Source organism: Stylophora pistillata, chromosome 10 (genome assembly GCF_964205215.1).
Source record: "Stylophora pistillata chromosome 10, jaStyPist1.2, whole genome shotgun sequence".
NCBI classification, from domain to species: domain Eukaryota; kingdom Metazoa; phylum Cnidaria; class Anthozoa; order Scleractinia; family Pocilloporidae; genus Stylophora; species Stylophora pistillata.
In genome coordinates this window covers 12,442,634-12,465,008 of record NC_142528.1, presented here as the reverse complement: position 1 = coordinate 12,465,008, position 22,375 = coordinate 12,442,634, and the positions used below count along the sequence as shown (strand labels likewise).

Sequence of the window (22,375 nt, the reverse complement as noted above, 5' to 3'; positions counted from 1 at the left end):
AAGTCTTAGGAGCCTGTCATGTGGTCCGCTCCGCTATGTTGTCCGCCATCCATGTTAGCGACTCTTTGACCATTCAGAGTTGAAGTTTCATCATTTAGAAGGTTAGTTTGGGAACTTGAAGAGACTATCTAGTTAAAAAAATGTCTCCTACTGTTATGTGCTTGAATGCCTTCCTGAGTATGTGTTATTTATGTAAGATTTCATACTTGCATTTCGGGGAAACTTATGTTTCCATGATAGAGCTCTTATAACTAGTTTCAATTTCTGTCAATATTTATATGTAGAGAAACATCATCATGATATAATGAAGTTTTGAAAGTACTTTTTAGAAATCCTCCCGGAAAGAGTTCCATATAACCCCATACATTAATTATGCATTCCATTTCATAAAGACTAAATATAAAGGTTTCGTTGCAACACTCTACGCATAATTACATACATACATACATACATACATACATACTTTATTTATTCCAGAAGCAGATGATAACTATTATATACAAATAAAACTAAAAAGAAAATACTTCTAGAAAAGGAAGTTAAGAGGTTATCCCTGTGTAAAAACTCCCTTAAAAGAAAAGACAAAATATAAATCAAAATCATTACAATCAAATATTTAAGTACGATTTAAGTTTAGATTTAAAATGCTGAAAGCTGTCAGCTTCCACTATATCACCCGGTAACTCATTCCATAATTTGACAATCCTAATAAAAAAAGAATTTTTGTAACAATTAAGTCTAGCTGGTTTAATATAGAGTTTGTATTGATGATTTGCTCTCGTAGACCGAATCGTGGCAATATCAAAGAAGTCTTCAAAATTTAAATGATAAAAACCAAAAACTATCTTATAACATTCGACTAAAGATAAGTAAGTTCTACGGTCAGAGAGAGTGGGCCATTTTAGCAGTTTGCATCGGTCTTCATAGGACATTTCTCCTTTGCGTTGATTTAAAGCGAGTCTTGAGGCTCTTCGCTGTACATTTTCAAGGGTATGGATGTCCTTAACAAGGTAAGGACACCAAACAGGTACCGCATATTCCAAGATTGGCCGTACCAGAGACATGTACAGCATAGAAAAAACATTTGTGTTAGCGGTGCCTACTGAGCGTTTAATGGAACCTAAAACTTTGTTCGCTTTATTGACAGTGATACTTATGTGATGGCCCCATGAAAGATCTCTAGTTAGTGTGACACCGAGATCTTTAAAATTAGTCACATCTTTCAGGGGCTTTTCTAAGAAATAATTAGTTACCGACTTATCGCGTAAATGCGTAATTCGCATAGATTCGCATTTGTCTGCGTTGAAACGTAGCTGCCACTTACGAGCCCATGCGCTAAGATTATTAAGATCATCCTGAAGAAGCTGACTATCTTTTATAGGGTCAATTATCTCTCTGTAGATCTTCGTGTCGTCTGCATATAGTTTCACTGTAGATGATAGGAATTCAGATATGTCATTAATATACAATAAAAACAATAGGGGCCCGAGAATGGTTCCCTGTGGAGTTCCGGAGGTAACGCACGACCAATCAGAATAAGATCCCCTAACGACTACACGTTGTTTGCGCCCCACCAAAAAATGTCTCAGCCAGTTGAGTAAACATTCGTCGATGCCGCTACATTTCAATTTTAAAAGCAGTCGCTCATGAGGAACGCTGTCAAAGGCTTTGGCAAGATCCAGAAAAACAACATCGGTAGGAGTGGATGAATTACGGGATTTCGCCCAGTCATTAAACGTTGATAACATTTGAGTTGTAGTAGATCTTCCTCGTAAAAAGCCAAATTGGTTGCTATTGATAAAGTCGATTTCGCGCCAGAACTTAATCATCCTATCAAAAACAATTTTTTCACAGATCTTACAAGCAATTGAAGTAAGGGAAATTGGGCGGTAATTTTCTCTCGAAGATTTGGAACCCTTCTTATGTAGAGGTGTAATGTCGGCATGTTTCCATTCCTCAGGCAAAAGGCCAAGAGACAACGATTTGTTTATCATATACGTCAACGAAGGTGCTAATTCCGAAGCACACGACTTAAAAATGCACGGCGCGATATGGTCAGGCCCAGGAGACTTATTGGGCTTGAGTTTCAGAAGATGGCGTTTGACCTCATTGACAGAACAATCAATTTTCGCAAGTTTCTTGTCAACAGTGCAGTCTTGAGTGGGAAAATTTGCATAATCTTCGGTAGTAAACACCGAAGAGAAGTATGAGTTCATACTCTGAGCAATACTGAAGTCGTCAGTCAGAACACATCCATCGACGCTTATAGAGATGAGATTATTAGTGCCTCTTCTCTTGGACTTAACAAAATTCCAGAAAGGTTTCGGGTTTTCATTTTCCTGAAGATCAAGTGCAAGTTTATTAAGATCAAGTGCAAGTTTATTAAGTAAATTAATGTATAGGGTTATGGAACTCTTGCCAATCCTCCCTGCTGCCTAGAAAGAACCACTGATGTCGAATTTTCGCCTAATCCTAGTGTAAATTACATCAAAAAGATTTTTTAGAAGTACATCAAAAAAATATTTTTCCATTAATTTTGCACACTTTAGATTAGAATGAAGCATTCAGCCAGTTGAGTTATGGGTCGACGGTCCAAGGAGAAACAGCTTGTGGCTCAAGCCTCTCGTAGAAGAACGGTTCTGCAAATTGGGAGAGTATCAAGGAGAGAAGCTGGGGAAGGTATTCTACTAACTGCTTAACCCCTAGCACTCTAACATCAGTATGCATATTCTCCATAATTTTCTCTATAAATGTGACCTCTCACGCGAAAACGTACACTAACGGCTATCCATTCAAACGGCAAAACACACGGCTAGTGAACGGATGACAAACGGATGGCTAAGCCGATTGAAACGGCTAACATGAACGGCTGAACGGCCGAAGAAAAATTTTGAACGGTTCAAAGGGAACAGCTGAACGGCTGAAAAAAATTTTTGAACGGTTCAAAGTGAACGGCTGAACGGCTGTGGAAAATTTTTGAACGGCTCACGGCTCACGGTAAACGGCTGAGGAAAAGTTTTGAACGGCTGACAGTGAACGACTGAACGGCTGTAGAAAAATTTTGAACGGCCGAACGGCTGCGGCAAATTTTTGAACGGTTGAACGAGTAAAGATGATAATCATTTTAAATCAACGACCAGATTACTTTGACACAGAGCAAAGAAAACAAACATCATTCAATTTTCAGCTGAATATCGACTTTGCGGTTGCGTTTCCGGCATTAACTCAGAACCTGTTTTTTAAAGTTCAAAATCAAACATTCCTGTGCACATGTCTCGTTAAATATCTACCAGTAACAAAGATACAGAGAACTAAGGTTATTTTAGGTGGATGAAACCATCTCTTTGCGTCAATAAGAACGAGCGGTGTTTACACTTGTCAAAGAATAACATTCGCCACAAGCGAAATTTGCATAATTGTTTTCAGTCGTAAACAATAACCTATTCAATGGTAAATTTCTCACGTCCTCATGCCGCGCGGCTTGTGTAACCTTATTGTTAGAAAAATTCCCAAGCATGGCTTTTTGACTCATCAATTTGAAACTTACGTCTTTTCGAGACAGCTTTCTACTATAACTAAAAATATATTTTGTTATGTGATATCCTATGAGACCCCCCGCACACACTCAGACAAACATTGCGACCAAATCAAATGAAGTGTCTCGGCGAGAGCTGTAGTCTTGAAAGAAAACGACAGGAAATTTCACTAAAAAGAGTTAGCGTTCTTAAAGGAAGTGGCATGGTTGGTACCAAACACTGTTGTTGGCGTGAGTGTAAGACAGATTCAAGATATGCCGATAAATAGCAAAAATCAATCAAAGAGTAAGAGGAATAGGGGAAGAAAGTATTCATTCCTTTCCCAAAACCTTTGCGAGACTTGGCAAAGTGTAAGCGTTGGCTAGTGGCTTGCTCACGTTCATTGGTAAAAGGCCTAAATGCCCAGAAACCCTACAATATGGGGCGAGGGCCAAAATAACACCGGACAATGATTGTAATCAAGGCTTTACAAAGGCACGCAGAAGTAAATCAAATCCGTTAGAACACGGAGCAAGAAAAAGTAAATGCGATTATGCGCTTCCATCAACGTGAAATCGGTCGTTTTAAGACTGAAATAAAGAGAAGAAAACGACCCGCAACAGCTACAACACTGAACCTTAAGAACTGATGTACGATCGAATCAACGCGCGCGGCACAAGCTGAAAACACTCAAGATGATGTAACGATCGATACAGTTAAAAAAAAATTGCTATAAACTTCCAGGAACAGATTGCTCATTTCAGTTGACGGCTGAAATTTTCGATAAGGAAACAACATTCCAGGACACCTACATCTACAAAGTCGAACGATTTGAAAAAGACACAATCCTTGATGTGTGTACTCATTTTAAACAGCATTTCGGAATACGCACTTTAGTTCCTGTCAGCCGCAAGGTGTTAAAAAAAAAATCTTATTTAAGGGGAGGCCCTCAGACCTCTTAGAACAAACTCCTCTCAAACAATATTCCAAGATAAAATTGCAAAATTCAAAGCACGTCTGCTATAGAACTTGTTTATGCGGCTAAGCATTTTTCTGAACTGATGAACAACAGTTGAGAATTTTTCTGAACGGACGACCGAAACCCCAGCCGTGCGAACTGTTGAATTTTAATTACTTTTCCCAAGGGGTAACCGGCTGAACCAATAATTATTAGTTTTTTGGAACGGATAACACCAGCAGTATGAACGGATGCAAATTTTTTTGAACAAATAACCCAAGCCGTGCGAACGGATGCAAGTTTTTTTTGAACGGATAACCCAAGCCGTGCGAACGGATACTATATTTTTTTGAACGGATGACCCAAGCCGTGCGAATGGATGCTATTTTTTTTGAACGGATAACCCAAGCCGCGGGAACGGATGCTATATTTTTTTGAACGGATAACCCAAGACGTGCGAACGGATGCTATTTTCTTTTGCACGGGTAACCCTGGCCGTGCGAACGGATGCAAATTTTTTTGAACGGCTGGTGAACGGCAAGTGAACGGCAAAACGCCTTCGAACGGATAGCCGTTAGTGTACGTTTTCGCGTGAGAGGTCACAAATTTCCTAAGGTATGGTCAAGGAGAATCTGTTTAACAATCAAGAGCTTCTTTTAGTTGATGATCATTTCCTTTATTCTTGTAACCTGAATGTATTATTCAGGGGTGATATTTTAAGGAGAAAATAGATGCCAGTCACTCTGGGGGGGGGGGTGAAAGAGTGGATGATTTGAAGGGGAACCACAATGACCCATCTAAGCCCTTGATTATCAAGGGATAAAGTCCTGTAAACCTCATGATATCACTGCCAGCCAGTTTTTCTTTCTGAAAATTAAAATTGTGTTCCTAAGGACCAACTTTATGATGGAGTAAGCAGTATGGCAGACATTTGTTTATTACTTTTGGGGCAACTGAGGAGAGTGAGATCGAAGTGTTGTGAAGAAAACAACAACAACAATGAGAATGGACATGAATCCCAAACACAGGCTGCCAAACTGGCTACATGCTTCAAATTTGAGCATCAAACTTTTTCAAGTGGCCTTAGGACTAAAACAGTTGTAGCTTGGATTGTTACCCTATGAATCTGTTACTGATTGCAACATTCTTTCATTTGTACATTTGTATGTTTGTACATTTTTGTGTTCTGGAGTTTTGCCATGGTGAACTTAACCTGCTATGATGATAGTAACTAGAAATAACATGATGTAAATACCCATGAATTATTTTGAACACAGGACCTACAACAAGTGGTCAAAGAAGAGCAATTAATCCAAACAGTATAACAGGTACTAATTGATGCATTAACTAAGCTGTAGGGAACTCATTATCAGGCTAGGCAATATTTTATATTTATACCCAACTATTTATAAATAATGACATTCTTGCATCTACTCCCACCTTGCTACAGGGCAGGAAACTTTCTTTTCAATTCACTTATCCCTTCGGACAAGTGTTGTGTGTATTTTACTTGTCTGGACCACAAAACTACTTGTCCCAAAAAATCAGTAATAGCTATCTAGGGTTTCAAAAATCCTTTTTTTTATCTCAACCATGCCCCAGTTAATTGAAAAGCTAACTAGTCAATAAAAACATTCAATGCAACAAATTGAATAAAGATATATTCTTTTGATACATCTGTTGGTGTATGTCAAGTGGGCAATATTGAACAGTTTTTCTAGCCTTACTTGTGATTCCTGGCTTATTCGTGAAAACATCTTTTGCAATGGGCTGTCTTCCCGTTTCTGGTCATTCAGTAGTCTCGTATTGCAAACAACATGGTGACGACTTTTTGAATGGGTAGTTACAGTTTCTCATCTAAATCCTTGAACTCCATCCCCACATCCAATATACGTCGAGCTGCTTTTATCTGCTAATTCTGGAAACTTCCAATAAGTGGAGCAGTGCATTCTGTTTGTTTTTAGCTCATAACAAACCCAGTTGAATTCTGTCATCCAAGCCGACTGAAATTTTCTTATGTGCTTGGTGTCATAATTCTTTTTGTTATCTTCAATCTTTTTCCTTTTAGAAGGAACATCCTCATCTGTATTGACGTTCCTAAGTGCTTCCTTGACCTTTTCAAAAATTTAAACAATTTTGATTAAGACATTGCCGATACTCAAGCAATTCAGTTCGCTGACCGTTGCAGCATAAGTGATTGATGTGCATGCAATTGTGCTGTAAAGCGGGGATCGCATGGAAATCAATTTGTCTTTGATCTCTTCGCTAAGCGTCGCCAACTTCCACAAAAAGAAGAGAAAGTTTATTTTCAAGGCACTTAGTTATAAAATACGGGGAAAAAAGGATTTATTATTTATCCAAAGGCAGGCAGCGTCAGAGCTCTACAACTTACGTGTCCAATCCGACAACTTTGATCACCTTTTTCCTTGTCCGAATGGAAAAGTTACCCGTCTCGGACGTTCGGATGGGCCAAGTTTCCTGCCCTGTTGCTAGGATCTGAAATTGAACAAACATGCTGACAGCATAACTTTCTGTAAATAAAGAAAGATAAAAGATTTTGAACCTGACAGATGAATGAAGTTGTTGTAAAGCACCATGAGCTAATGAATATATGGCACCATAGAAATCCTGTGTTATTATTAGTGGAGGTAATAACATGATTTTGAGTGCAATGTGGTGTCAATAAGCAGAAGTAAATTTTTCAAAGACTGCAAAATTGGACAAGCCCTTAGGGTGAGTACAATTTGTAGTCTTTGAAAAATTTACAAGTGTTCATTTACACCAAATTACACAAGAAATCATGTTATTACTAGTAAATAGTTTACATGAAAAAACCATCACAGCTAGTCAAGGCAGGGAAAATTTTGACACCGTGCACTCACTTTTTGTAATTTGCATTCTTTTTACAAATTTGCCCTTTTGTTACATGAAAAATGCACTTGTTTTATGCCAGTCAGAAGTGCATAATTTTTGCTTGCTTATAATTGTTATAATTATTATTTATATTCCATTAGAATTCCAGTTTTTTTATTTTATGCTGTATTTTATGATCTAGGAATTGGGCTTCTTGGATCATATGGTGATCACAGTGATGATGAAGGTAAATTAAATGAAACAGTATTGATAAAAAATTATTACGAGTAATTTGAATGTAAAATATTGTGCTAGGTTGTCAACTATAGGAAGATATTTAGTTCATTTTTTCACAAGAATATGACAAAGTTTTCATCAAAGAATTCAACAACAGATGTTGGGATTTTTTCCCTGATACACTGCTTAGCTAAGACCTGCATGCTGCTAGACTTGGCAATGTTGAAGGCAATGGAAGTTTAAACAGATTTAATCACACTGATGAGTACTCTGCTTCATGTACCTTTGGGCAATGAAATAAACCTCTTCTACAGATGCAATGATTGTTAGAGAACTAGGAACATGTGTACGACCAGCAAAAATTTGAAGAAAAATGAAAGACATTCTGGAAATTTCTTAAGTTGTAAAAGAGTTGATTTGATTACTTGGTTATAAATTATAATCATTTCAAAACTATTAATTTGCTAAATGATCTCCAAAAAGCTGTAAGGTCTGAAATTCTGTGCTATATTGCCTTGTCTGACAGATGATGAAGACAATCTTGAACCTGCCGAGGATGAATTTGGTGCTACAAACTCCCATGAAGAATCTTCCAAACCCAGTGCATCGTCAACAGAACAGCACATGGAAATTGATGCAAAACTGGCAGACTTCTTCAAAGTAAGACTTGGAATACAGGAAGATTGTGTTTAAGATCAAATAAATCATGTGGAATTCTGTGCTTTTGAACAATTAATCTCTTAATTCTGATTGTGATGCAACTCAAGAACCACAAAGAATGTATCTTCAATTTTTTCTGTTATGCCTGTGTTGATCACATCTTGGACAGAGACAGTCATGCTAAGTTGTAATCATCATTTTCTTTTTCTCTTTGTGATATTATATATAATAATATACAAGAAAAAATTACTCAGTTCTGATTGGTTAAGATAAATGCAGTTTTCAGGTAATTCAGTGCAAAAGAGAGTTAATTCAGTGCAGAGGAGGGTTAATTCAGTGCAAAGAAAGTAACAAACCGGACATTCTGATTGGTCAATAATCAAAGAAACTCACAGAATTACCAAAACCACTGAACAAATCCTTGAACTGTTGGGGTGGACTTTGAACTTTTTTGTGCCTTAAAGATGTGAAAATTTCTTGATCGAGTGCAGTTGTTTTGACCAAACACACAATGTCATTTGTAGGGTTTGAATACATTATTTTTGCACGTAATGCATGCACTTTCTTCTGCATAATTATGATAAGCCACCTTGTAATTTTTCATGTATATTATTAATACATAATCACATGATTTTTCTGGTGCAATATGGAATAAATAAGGACTTGTAAATTTTTTCAAAGACCACAAGTTGCACTCGCCCTATGGGCTCATGCAATATTTTAGTATTTGAAAAAATTTACTTGTGCTTATTTATTCCAAATTGCCCTCTGAATCATGTGATTACCTATACTAATACAAGAGAAGCTAATGTCATGTTAATAGTTGTCTTTCAGTAATGGTTCATAAGAGCCATAAAAATGTGATGAGGGCAGAAATGGACATGAGCATGTGGCATGTGTACAAATTTTGCTTTCATATTTTTGTCATCATCTCTGATTTATCACTAAAACTGAAAGAGCCAGTAACTGGGAATTTATTCATAAGTTAATGCATGTACATGCATAATGCTACATTGCAGTTAAAAACATTTCAGATTGATTGGATTTCAATTTAGAGTAAGTTTGATTCCCATTTTCATTTGTTTGAGGAACATGATTATTCTGTGTAGTTCTGTCTGAAACAGTCTTTTACTAATTGCCTTGCTTTCATTTTTTACAGGAAATAGAATCTATAGATGCAGACACCACTAGTACTGTCAATGATGGAACAACAAACAGCCAGGTAGAAGAAGCTGTGAGTTCTACCACAGAAGATGAACGTCCCTTGGTGTACCCTGCAGTAGGCTATGGGAATAGTGAAGGAGCTGATTACAGTGGAAGTGGAGGTAGCAGAAGATGGATATTACCTTGACTTTTTTGACAGATACCATCACCCACATTTTCAGGATTTACAAAACATGCATGGGTGCTCGGAGAGTGCATTGAAAAGTCTTATATCCTCGCGCATTTTACTAAAGTGCTTCCTAGCAAGTAGTACTTTGGCTATGTCAAAGTATTGCAGTGAAAAATAGTTTTAACTATCGTGGGATTTGTTAGCACACACCAATACAACATTAACTCACCCCTTTGTTATGGCCAAAACTGCATCAATTTGAAGCACTGATTTTGCATGGATAAATTTCCCCGCTGAATGTCTGGTAATTCAGGATTTCTTTGGCTTTGTTTCATTGTGCCTTGTAACTGGTTAAGTGCATAGCCAAAAGCAGTTTTAAATTGATCATCTCAGTTTTATTGTGCATCAGGCAGTTTGCATGTTTTTTTGATCTGAGTTCTTACAGCTTTCCTGTGTTTTTTTTCTGTGGTCTGATCAATTGTTGTGATTAATTTGGATTACTTTTTAAAGTGCCCACTCAAAAAAAAGTTCTCAGGTAATGAAAGTACTCAAACTTGTCTGGTAGATGTTGCTCCTTGATCTAACACCAAATGATCAGAACTAATTTTCAAGGTCCTGTAAGTTGAAGGGTAAATTATACAACCTTTTCTTTTTTTTTTTTTGTGAATGTCTTGAAGCTAATACCTATCCATGGCAGGCCTGCCTGGATGAAGCTACAAACTGCTATTACTACTGGAATATGGAGACAAATGAAGTTCAGTGGCATCCCCCTGAACAGTTTTTGTCAGCAGCTCCTGAAGTGGTGACTACAAGTGATGATAAATTAGATGTCCCTGGTCAAGGGGAAGAGGAAGGGGTACAAAAATACCAAGATGATGAAGATGACAGTAAAGCAAAAGGTGACTTTCCATGAGAAATGATGCATTTATTTGACTAGGTATTTATTTTCACATGTCCACATTTTGGGAAGTGTCTTAGCCTTAACCCTTTACTACCTGGCATCAGTATGCATATTCCCAGTACTGCTCTCTATACATTTCCTAAGGGGTTGACTGGAGAATTTGTTTAACAAGCAAGAGCTTCTTTACAGGGCTCTACACTAACTTTTCATCTTACTAGCCAAGTGGCTAGTGACAATTTAGATATTACAAAAATTTCAGTTTGTTTACTATCTAAAGTGTCTAGTGGAAATTAAAAATCCACTAGCCAAAACTGAATTTCTACTACTGTAGGGTGTGGCTAGTTGGCTTCGATTAGTGTCGAGCGCTGTCTTTAGTTGGTGATCATTCCCTTTAGTCTCGTGACCCCAATGTATGATTCAAGGGAGATGTTATAAGGAGAAATTAGACTCCTAAAGAGTAAAGGGTGTAGGATGCTATTTTTAGGCATGGTCCTGTTTTATAGGAGGTGGCTATTACACCCACATGCCCAACCCCTAACTTGGAGGGTAGGAGCTTCCAATCTGTCCAGCATGGGGTGCAAATCAAGAGTGCAAAGCCAAGAGTACAAACCAAGGGGTTGCATTAATCTCCACCAACACTTTGCTCAAATATGAGAACTTAACCTTTTAACTTGCAGAAGTGATTAACGATTCATTATTCAGAAAACTTGTGTTGAGAATACTAAGCAATTATTGGATGAGGTCTGTGTTCACTGTTGAAGCTGAAGGCTGAGGCAGATAACACAGAGACACGAGGTTTGATATCCTTGGTGTGTTCACAAGATGACTCAGCCTTGTGTATTTACCTCTTCCCCTCCCTTTCAGCTACAGAAAATCAAGAAAGACCTTCAGAAGATGGATCTGAACCTGACAGTAAGGGGGAGAACTCTAAAGAGAACAGTGATGAAGATCCTGACAGTTTTCAAGTGGTGGATTCTTGGGAGGATCAAGACACTGACTCAAATGAACCAAAAGAAGAAGAGAACTCAGCAGTGTTAAGGTCTGATAAAGTGGATGATGATGAGGAAGAGGAAGTCCCAGCCAAAAAACCAAAGCTTGAGCAAGCAGTCGAAGATGACTCCGATGACGACTTTGCTGTTCAGCTGCTGGAAGGTAAGAGGGTGTCTTAATTCTACAGTTGGTAAAAGCCATGGTGATGTCATTTATTTAAAAATTGAAAACCAAAATAGAAGCCCTATGATACCTTGAGTTGAACTGGTAAATCTCTTCAGGGAAAAATTTGAGATAAACTGAGGTTTCTTTTCATAAGTCGTACTCTGAAGGGAACTTTATTCGTAAATCATCAAGGGAGCCACCTCAACATATTTGGTGAGAATGATGGGGCCAGTGGTCTAGCTTAAGGCTTTTCTGAAGTTGCCAAAGCTTTCTTCTTGCCATGGTGATTAAAATGATTGCAGCTTGGTTTGATGGGGGCAGAGTATTGATCCTTTGACTATAAAGATCGCTATGCAAATTCTTAGATTTGGTGTTAAATCAATCCATGACTTGTCCACTATCACTCACTGCTGGAAAATATGTCTACACTTAAGGTAGAATCCCTTTGTAAACTGCCTCATTCTGTACTTCTCGGCTTGCACTATATTTAATGTCAAGTCTTCCCACCTTCAATATTAAGTAATTGTTGAATTACATTGATTTACTCAGACACATATGACAAAGGAAAACGAGACATTCTGGTTGAAGAAAGCATGGACATGTCAGATGAGGAAGCTAAGAAAGGCAACGATGATAACAAAGAAGAGAAACCTCTGTTGCCACCTGAAGTGTTTGAGCATCTAAAAGCTGCTCCTGCTGAGGATAAGAATGGAGAAAAATCACAGACAGGTAGGATGGAACAAAAAAAATTAATCAACTTGCTTCTATACAATTCTCCAATAATTGGAGTTTGGAAAAGAACTTAGGAATTGCAAGGAAACCATGGGGTTAGTATGATAATCAAATATGAACATTTTTGTTCACCCACATGTGTGAGGCTTGGTTTGGGAATTAAACCTGGGTCACAGTGGTAAGAAGTGAATGCTTTTACCTGTGCAGCATCCCTGCTCCCCTACTCTATCATTGGGAGTGACAACAGCAGCTGTACTGCTTTCCCATTTGAGGGCATTTCGGCTGATGTTGTAGGACAGAAACCTCAATAATTGCGACAAACCATCAAAAGCAAGTGTCTCAAGGGGCCAATGAGAACTCAATGTAAAAATGCAGGGTACATTGTACCAAGTTGTGATTAGTTCTCATTTTTTTAATCCAATTGGTTTAGAAAGGGGTGAAAGTTTTCTTGACCAATAACAAAGCAACAAGGCCATAGAAGAAGGGGGGCAGGGTACCTGTGAGGCTCCCCTACTTTTTTTGGAAAAAATTTAATGGGCAAACATGCAGGTGTAAAATGGCATGTTCACAAGTAGCATTCATTTGATGTATTTTGTAACAAAATGCTATTGCTATGGTAAAAAAAACAGCTTAAAAATGACTTGATTCTGACAACAAAGTGTATCGTAAAAATTGTCTAAAAATGTTTTGAATGGCATCAGTGTGTCAAGATTTTCCAAACTTGCTGGGGGAGGATGCCTCTGGACCCCCCAACTGGGATGGGTCTTCAGCCCCACAGCTGTGCTATCCATACTGCTCTCTTAGTTGGAAATTTTTCCTATGGGTCTGAGCAAATAGACCAAACCCTTATGCAATCACATATTACTTTTTACACTCAATTCAACTTTGGTCTTATGTCTCTATTGCTGATTTTCCTTCGTTTGAAAAGCTGCTTATGAAAAGAAGATGTACGATAAAGAAGAAGAGGATCACAGGGTAAGAGATTTTTTGAAATTCTACTGGTACTGGTTAAACAACCAGCCATACCGGTTGTACTATTTCTATAAACCACACCGTGCCAGTTATGCTGTTCGTAATCCTTGGTTTACATTTATGTTAGTCACAGATCTTGGAATTGGCTTCTGTACTCTGCAACAAGCTGGATTTTTTGGAGGTCTCTCGTGAGGGTGTGTCAAACTTGAAGATTTTGCTCATTGAGATGGAGGTAGGTGGATTTCTACAAAAAATGATTTAGATTATCTCTTACAAGTTGTGATAACAGGTAATACACAGTGCTCCTGGAAAAGTTGCTAGTCTGAGGTACATGAACCTCTTCTCCCCTATTCCAAAGGGTTGAAGAGTTTTATCCAAGCAAATAACATGGTAAATCTTGTGAGAACCTAAGGCTAGACCTTTGATCTAAAGTCTGTTGTCACTTTGATTTGTCATAAATGATCTTGCAACAAAACAATCACACTTGAAGGTTACATTTTCTTTTTGATTGTATATATTCCCTTCATGATCAGTATAAATTGTAATAATTTGAAGTGATGAAAACATGCAGGGGTTTCAGTAAAGGTGGGGCACCGTGCAAATTGACCAGTTGTGAGGATGGTTTTGCTCACCTGGTTTGACCATTTGGAGGAAAGTTTATCTTGTAAAGAAATTCAGTTCAAAAAGTTTTGCCCACCTGTGAAAACCAGTTTCCCTCTTGCTGAAAACATCAATGAAACCCCGACATTGTCACAGTGATCCAGTGAAATTATCACAGCAGCTGCTATTTAGATGATCAATATTTACTCAGAGTGTACCAAGTTCTTGATATAAAGCTCTCATGATTTTTGCCTTGAAAACAAAAGCCCTAAAACCTCCATTGTCTGCTTTCAGCTCACAATCTATTTAAATCACATCAATAATTTCAACAGATTGTTTGCAGGTTCTCATCATAGGCTTTTCCTGCATACATTTCTCTTGCCAGTAGGAAGATTGAGATTAGTTAGGGAAAGGTTTGCCGGGGGGGTGGGGGTTGGTGTCTGGCACTAAAAATCAGGGCTAAACACCTTTCCAGACTTCTCACCAGTCCGCCTATACATTCCTGCAGGAGAGGAAATGCATGTGCAGAATAGCATGCGCTAATGAAGGTGTGTGGCCAAGCTATTTGATTGTATGTACTAAGGGTACTTAAGAGTGTTTGCTTAATGAAGCACAAAAATTGCTTTCCTACACTCAGTGTTGAAACTTTTTATTCATTTTTATCCATCTAGACAAGAATCAGTGATTGGCGAGAAGGTGCTCTTGACAGTCGTCACTTGGTTCACAAGCTCTGTGAGGCTGACACACAGCTCAAGCAGTATGAGGAGTCTGCTGCCCCCCCTGGCTGGTCGTGCCACTGGGACAGGTACTGTATCAGTCTTGTGTTTTACCAGGGGGGAGTTTGTGGCCTTCTGGAGGGACAGGCTTGGATTCCTAATGAACTGCTCAGCTAGAGACTGTGATAAATATCACTCAATGTTGTATCATGTTGGATTCCTCTGGGTCAACATCTGTGAACATTATGTTCCAAAAAATATCAGAATCTAGTTTTGTCATCCTTCCATGCTGTGTGATCCACATGCTCGTATTTTCATGAAACTGTGAATGTATTTGTCAACTTTTGTTGTCGTTTTTGTTCTTGTTGTGGATGTGCAGTTAAGTACAGTGCGGTGGTTGACTGTTGTCTTTGGTTCATTTGGATATTTTTACCAGCAAACACTCGAGAAAAGTTCTAACTTGTAAGCAAGTTAAAAAAAAAGTTAGCAATTAGGTGGTAATTAACTTTGACTTCTCCTAGCATTCAGAGGAAGAAGTAATCTGGAACAAAGAGACATTGTCTGTGGCAGATTGGCCTAACAAGCTAAGAACGGCACAAAAATCCCAAAAATTTTGCTGTCTTAATTATAAGAACTGTAGGATTTCATGTTAGCAATTAGTTGTCATAGGACCTTAAAAGAGAATTTTTAATTGAAGATTCCTTTATTTTATTTTCTCGGAAAACGTTTAGAAGTAATAGGTTATCGAAATGCGTGGATTTTCCGTTTAGTGTTTTAAAAGTATGACTTTATCTTTCGTGGCAATGATCTTTTGGACCAAATCAGACTATTGTTGATACCATACGGAAACTTGCGGCTTCTTCTTTTTCGTCTGATTTGTCTCTGAAAGTTTCTTTCTTAGATATCGTATCTTGCCAACTTTTCAACAGCATGATTTGATGTGTGTTTCATTTATTTCGTTCAAAGGACCAAATTTGCGTCACATTTTTTGTTTAGATAATAAATCGGCATTAGCAAAATGTTTTCTATGCAAAACTACCCAATCCCAGTCTTGTGTCAGTGTAACTGCTGGTTGTGTTGAAATTTGGAGTCTTCGTACTTGTCTTCATCTGTATGTCGTAAATATTTGTTATGTCAAAGTGTGTGTTATGAAATCGGCTTTGTGGCTGCGCATCGTGGACTGGTTGTCCTGTGGCACAACTGGCCAGTAACCGGATTCGGACACACTTTTCTGAAGATAGCTTCTGTCACGGCAAGACCTTCAATGCAAGTAAAGAAACAAAGTAGGACATGAACGAGGTTAGTGGAAATGTACGTATAAACACCTTGTACTCCTTATTAGTTTAGAAATAGGTACGGTTGTTTAAATTTTACGCTACTGTGTGTGTTTTTGGTGACAGATTCTTGCTACTGAGAGAACGTTAGTGTAAGAATCTTTTGCCAAAGCGCTTAACTAGGGCACTGGTTTTTCGGGACAGAGGCCATCCTTCGGTATGAATATCATAGTAATATGCCAGTTGAATTTAAAAGGGAGAAAGTTTGATGAGAAAGCTAAAAGGAGTCGGGAACTCACGCCATTGTAGTGGATTGCCTCTTACTCAAAATCAGTGCCCCTTGCTTATTGCCTTAAGGCAACTATCATCCTTGTCCGGTGTCTCATTCTTTTGTTTTCCTTTCATCTGTTTCCTTTCGACAGAACGCACAAGCGCTATTACTACACGAATCGAATAACAGGTGATTCTCAGTGGGAATACCCCTCAGACGAGATAGGAGTAGCTGTGAAGGAGGACACGCCCTCTGTAGAGACACCCACCCAGAGCTCAACAGCTGCAGTGTCCAGTTCCCAGACAAATATACCAGTGTGGAGCTATTCAGGTAAAATGTAACACCTCCAGATGAGCTGAGGCAAATTTTATGCCTGTTTTATTAAAAGGAAAAAAAAACATTTTACAAGTCTAAATTCGTGTTATTCCTCTTCGCCATTAACCGTCCTCGTTCTTCTTTTGGATTATTCTCCCCCACCCCTCCCCCCGCCCTGTTGTTTGCCAAACCTACAAAGTATTTTTAAACCACCTCCCTCCTGAAGGTGACTTTCTATGTCACATTCTCTAGGAACTCAAAATATGGGAACTGATCTTAAGGGAAATATCCCCAAATAAATCCTACCGGAAAGCAATTTAGCTTAATATAATTTGTTTTTCAGTTGGACTACCATCTGACACAAAGTTGTTCTTCTTTTATCACAGCTTACGTTCCCATGGTGCAAGCGCCCGTGATGTCCGTTGTTACGCCAACCGTACCAGCGGTATCGTCATCGGTTAAAGAAGGTATTTTGTTATCTTTACTTCCATACTTGTGACAGTTTTCGAATCCATACTTGTGTCATTTTTCGATGACGGAGCTCAAAAATTTACCATTTTTCTTAACCAATGTACACAAAATGACACAAATTCCTTCTTTCAATCAGATTCCTTGGTGAATCCTCCTGTTCCTGGAACAGATCATGGATCCGAAGATGTTACCTTCACTGCCTCGTATCCAGACGAAGCGGACGAATCACCTCCCCCTCCCCCAGGTTCGTGTTTTGGTACGCTCTTGATTCTCTTCTCTTGTTTTTTTTTCTAATGTTCCTGCACAACTGAAAAACTGAAAAGAAATCATTTCACATTAGCTATTTGTGGAAGGAGAGCGTGCTCTGTCTGCGCTGGGTTAAGTTCTTTCAGAAATCAGTTCTTTTGCTCCAGGTTGGGAATTAGGCAGGATTATCAGGGCTCGACACTAACTTTTCAACTTACTAGCCAAGTGGCTAAATAAATAAATAAATAATAAATAATAATTTAGCAATGGACATTCCACTGGGTGGCTCTTCTTGTCCACTGTTTCCAGATCGAATTGGAATTTGGAATGTTGGTTTTTGCGGAGGGACGAAAACCGGAGGACCCGGAGAAAAACCCTCGGAGCAAGGACTGAGAACCAACAACAAACTCAACCCACATGTGACGCCAGGTCCAGGAATCGAACTCGGGCCACAGTGGTGGGAGGCGACTGCTCTCACCACTGCGCCATCCGTTCTCCCCAAGTGACAACTTGGATGTTACAACAATTTCAGTTTGTTTACTAGCCAAACTGGCCAGTGGAAATCGAAAACTACTGGACAAAACTAAATTTCTACTAGTCTGTGGCTAGTTGGCTACCGTTAGTGTCGAGCCCTGGAGCGCTTTTTGATCGGGTGTCAGTCATGAGACCAAAATTAAAGTTATGTTATCGACCAGTCAGAAGAAAGGATTATACCCTGAAGAACCGATGGAAACTGCCGGCCCAAATCGCGCGAAAACGTGACCAAGAGTCCTGATTGGTTTTAGTCTTACATCTGATTGTTAGAGAGACTGGCGCGAGATTGGTTTTACTCTTACATCTGATTGTTGGAGAGGCTGGCGCGAGTTTTTTGGACCAATCACGGAGCGAAGGAAAGCAAAATATAATCTCGAATTACTTTCGACACTCGATTGAAATTTTGCTCTAAAAAGTGATGTAAAAAGTTGTTTTGCGATGGGATTAAGCAATTGTTTATCTTCTCTATGTGTGTTCAATACTAAGGGACGTTTTCTTTTTTCCCCGTCACATTTTTCTTAGAAAAGTGCTCTCTACTATTATCATACCGCGCCTTGGCCCTTGATGTCGTGGTTTCTGCGCAAAATTCGCATAGGTGGCCCAAAATCGCTTCCTCTGATTGGACGAAGTTAGGGTTCCTGCTAAAAAAATAAATGAACAAATGACAGAGTAAAAAAAAGGTTTATATTAACTGAGTAAGTGATAGAGCTATCGGATTTAGTGTTTTACTAACCCATACCTTGCTTTAGTTTTACTTCTTATTCAAAATGTCGATATTTTGGTACAGGAACGGACGATCTTCCACCCCTCCCTCCAGTAGATTCTTGTGTACCCCCACCACCACCCCCAGAGCCTGTAGAAGTTCCACCCCCTCCTCCTGGGGAAGAAATGCCAACAAGTGTGTCGACCACAGTAACCAGAGCCATGTCGCCTTTCATCAGTGGGCAGCCGACGGTTGCAACCACCATCGCAAAGTCTGTGCCGCTTTCTCGATCCATTGTTGACTATTCTGATTTGGACGCCACTAGTGCAAGTCCACCTTCATTTATTGAGCCCGCAGCTGTGACTGAAAGCACTGGGACCCAGTTCTCGGCGCCATCACAGGTTTGTAAGATTTGAATGAGGAAGATTGAACTAAAGATGGTGCTGTTAATAATTTGCTTTTCTTTTCTTGCATAAAAGGTCAGACTATCATCTTAAACGGAGTTTCGTTTTCCTCGTAGGGAGTTGCAGCTGCTGGTGTGTCCATACCCACCGGTTCAACGGCCAAACCTAAAGTGAAAAAGAAGAAAAAAGTGAGTTTTAAATACTTAACTCGAAAAAATTGTCAGAGCTAGATCAAACGGTAATGGTTGGTAAACATCAGCGAATTGACGAGAGGATTTAGTGGCCGCGCGTTGTTGCGACAGTTTCTTTGCCCAACTTCTCAGGTTAAGAAAACCGCGAACACTTTGAATTTGTGCACTAACAAATGAAACTGAATTTCAGGAGATGCAAGGAAACCTCAAAACCGTAGAACATTTACCGTTGTTGTTTGCTGTATAGTTGCGTTATACCTAGTTGGCTTTTGTCTTGGAACGCAATAATATTTGATACTGAAATGTTTCTAGTCTTCCCAGTTTTTAAGTTTCACAAAAAAATGTCTGTTCAAGATTGATGACTTTACCCTGACATTGTGTTGTCTTTCAAGCTACATGGAAGTAAAATGAAGCTTTCTTCCAATGCTCTAACGTGTACAAAGGTCTTGAACCTTCCACGCTTCGAAGTAAAATGAACAAATAGTGAAAAAAATGCCTGCCGCTGAACATTGCCTCTAGTTCTCAGCTTTTTCCAAAAGGGTTTACTCAAAGGGATGTCCTTGCTCCTTGTCTCTGCACGTCCGATGTTTCTAACTTCTAGACTGGATTTTGAACAAGCAAGAGTCCTAAGGTTCATTTCGTTGAAATATTATGATAATGTTTGGTATCAATCCAAGGAAGAGTACAGAGGCCATTTATTCAGAAACAAATTTGTGGTCGTAGGGCTGCAAGGTTGGTACATCGCTATTGTCGTCGAAGGCGCGAAAAGTTTCCTCTCTGGTTCAAAAATGGCAGAGTATAAAGCAACAAGAAGAACCAGCATTGGATAGCAGTGAGGACGAAGAGGACCAAATCGATCCCTCTCGACAAATAGAAGAGTGGAAGAGAGAACATCTCTCAAGGTAGGTATCGCTTTTCTTTAAACACGCCAGTGATGATATGTTCTAGGATTTGACTTAATTCTTCTCTCCTACTGAGAAGCATCAGTGCTCGGAGGCCTGTAGTAGAAGTGCTCCTTTGAAACACCTCTGTTCAGGCGACACAAACTATGGTGCAACCTGCAAATAATGCATCCTTAACCTTTTTAACTGCTGTCTTCATGTAAAGGACTCCTGTGTAAGGGACACATCCATTTAAGGAACACGAATGGTTTTTTTCGCCACCAAGTAGTTTCTTTGATGATTTGATCCTTCCTTCATTAGACGGGAGGCCCTGTATCCTGGGGATATAAACTTATTTTCATGCTTTTTGTGTCCGGTACTTTAATTGAACCAATTTTTGGAACACCTTTTATAGCTCCTATCGCCAAAATGCAAGTTGTACTGCATTTCTCAAATTGTCTCTCAAAGTGACATTGATATAATAAGCAGTTATTGGATAAGGTTGAACATGACATCATGCGATGACCGAAATCAATAATTGTTTTATTCTACAATTTTTTAAACAATCTGCAAAAGAAGACACTTTTCCCTCAGTTGGCAAACGTTTGAGAACACTTCGCGGACACGGAGCTTGGAAACTGGGCAGACTTTGAACTCGACATGAGAAAATTTATCATGTCAATTTCACTCGTTAATGTATATTAATATGTGTTTTAAAGAAGGACAAGGAGTTGATGTAATTTTTTCGAATGTTGCCCGAGCGTTTCTCTCCTTTCTGTTCTTTTTCTTTTCTTTCTCTTTTTTTTTTTTCCTTGTTTTTTTTCCTTTTGTATGTTTCAGAGTTTAGTGAGTCATTCAAAACATGCTTTGACTGACGTAATACTATATTTTCTCTAGTGGTCAGGCAGCTTACAATCCCAACTTCGAAGAGATTAAAGGAGACTGGAGAGAGCGACTCAAACAACGTCAAGCCAAGGCAAGGAGTGGGGCTGCTGACCAGAAAGATACGTAAGTTCAAGACAATCGAATGAAGAGAAGAGAAGAGCGGATTGGCACCAATCCTTCACGGTGGAATACGGCTGCTTGGCGCAGAAGTGGACAAAATCCATAGTTAGAATTTAAACTAGGCAACAATTGTGTACTTTTGCCGTGGAGAATAGGAATTTGAACGTAGAAACAATGAATTTGTTACAACGAAAAGTTTATTTCGGTGGTTTGACTAGAGCATGCAATGTAGATTTGTTCATTTTAAAGCTCTCTAGTATAAAGGATTACCAAAGGATTACCCAAGGATTACCTTAGGCATGCTTCCCCAAGGGCAGAAAGAACTCGTGTCATATCTATTAGCGACTAAGACTTCGTAGGTCAGGTGTTGATGTTAGACCTCACGTCCATAAACGGCAAATAACTATTTTATTGACAAACATCGGTGGCGTTTTTCGCCATTTTACATCTCTCTCTCTCTCTCTCTCTCTCTCTTTGATTGCATCATCCTTTTTTTACTAGTACCAGTCCGTTTCTAGTTCCAGTTCTCCACATTGAGTTAGCGAATTTTAAGTTAAATGAGAAGAACACGACGAATTTCTCCCATTTGAAGCTTTCAATCCATTGTCAATACTCGCAATGACCACTCCTTGTCATTTCGATCACAGCTTTGCATAGATCATGAATTTGCTCCTGCATCGTTATTAATTAACGATTTGCTTAGCAAACCTCCCAAGTGCATCCATAACTCAATAGTGTACACTGTGATTATTACCATTTGTTTCATAACATAACATTGATAACATTGATACATTTTAGCAAAAGAGTTCCTTTTTATTTAACAAATCTTACGTGACCAGAAAAGACAAGCGCGCGCGGAAAACTGTACTAGTCTTAGCATTTGCTCACGTCAGCAGCGTACACCCATGGGTAAATGGTTGACGCTGAATTGAACCATCATAACGCACGCTTTACTTTGGTTATGTTATAATGTAAATTAGATAATTTATGGCCTCAGCAATCAAGGTTTTGAGAGGTGATGCATGATAATTTCTTTAAGTCTCTAGGTTTTCCTTTCGACACATGAATTTGAAATCTCTTTAAGTGTGGATGATTTTCTTTTTGTCTCTTTTTTATTGATCCGGTGGATGGTTTAGAATACACGCAACCGCCCTTTCATTGTTTATTGTCATAGGCAACCATGCTGCTGCTGTTTTATTTTTCTTGGCTTTGTACTTGATGATTAAGTCTTACTGTCGTGGCAGTTGCGTGACTGCGGCACCGCCCTCGAAGTTGTGTAGAATGCAAAATGAACAGTAAGGAGTCGTTACTTTTCCGTTAATAAAGAAAAGCTTGTCTCTTGGTTTCCGTTCCTTACAGAGAAAGTAATAAAGGTGATATCGACATACAGCGCAGCCTTTGTCGAACTGCATAATGCTCAGTTGTTGCATTGTTGTCTTGCCTAGCAC

General features: G+C 38.9%; 1 protein-coding gene across 2 annotated transcripts; it reads left to right on the top strand.

Moving 5' to 3' along the window:
• The first annotated feature begins 10 nt into the window (after nt 1–10).
• Nucleotides 11–22,347, top strand: LOC111320204 (uncharacterized). Of its 2 annotated transcripts, none has more exons than XM_088735737.1 (19): nt 11–101; nt 2,550–2,679; nt 5,751–5,801; nt 7,529–7,573; nt 8,090–8,223; nt 9,383–9,548; nt 10,234–10,455; nt 11,328–11,609; nt 12,162–12,341; nt 13,273–13,319; nt 13,444–13,548; nt 14,588–14,721; nt 16,329–16,507; nt 16,879–16,959; nt 17,100–17,207; nt 18,531–18,847; nt 18,967–19,038; nt 19,765–19,943; nt 20,820–22,347. In XM_088735737.1, exons 2-19 carry the CDS (start codon nt 2,580–2,582, stop codon nt 20,932–20,934), a joined length of 2,517 nt encoding a protein of 838 aa, XP_088591863.1. In that variant the 5' UTR covers nt 11–101; nt 2,550–2,579; the 3' UTR covers nt 20,935–22,347. The 2 variants fall into 2 exon arrangements, with proteins under 2 accessions (XP_088591863.1, XP_022778628.2); XM_022922893.2 differs by having other exon boundaries at nt 12–101; nt 11,322–11,609.
• The last annotated feature ends 28 nt before the right edge of the window (nt 22,348–22,375 follow it).

Excerpts from the sequence above, each read along its gene's own strand:
- LOC111320204 (XM_022922893.2), top strand. The coding sequence starts at position 2,580 with ATGGGTCGACGGTCCAAGGAGAAACAGCTTGTGGCTCAAGCCTCTCGT. Across the intron at positions 12,342-13,272 it reads TGGAGAAAAATCACAGACAG|CTGCTTATGAAAAGAAGATG; the intron begins GTAGGATGGAAC and ends TCGTTTGAAAAG. Across the intron at positions 19,039-19,764 it reads AAGTGAAAAAGAAGAAAAAA|GGCTGCAAGGTTGGTACATC; the intron begins GTGAGTTTTAAA and ends TTGTGGTCGTAG.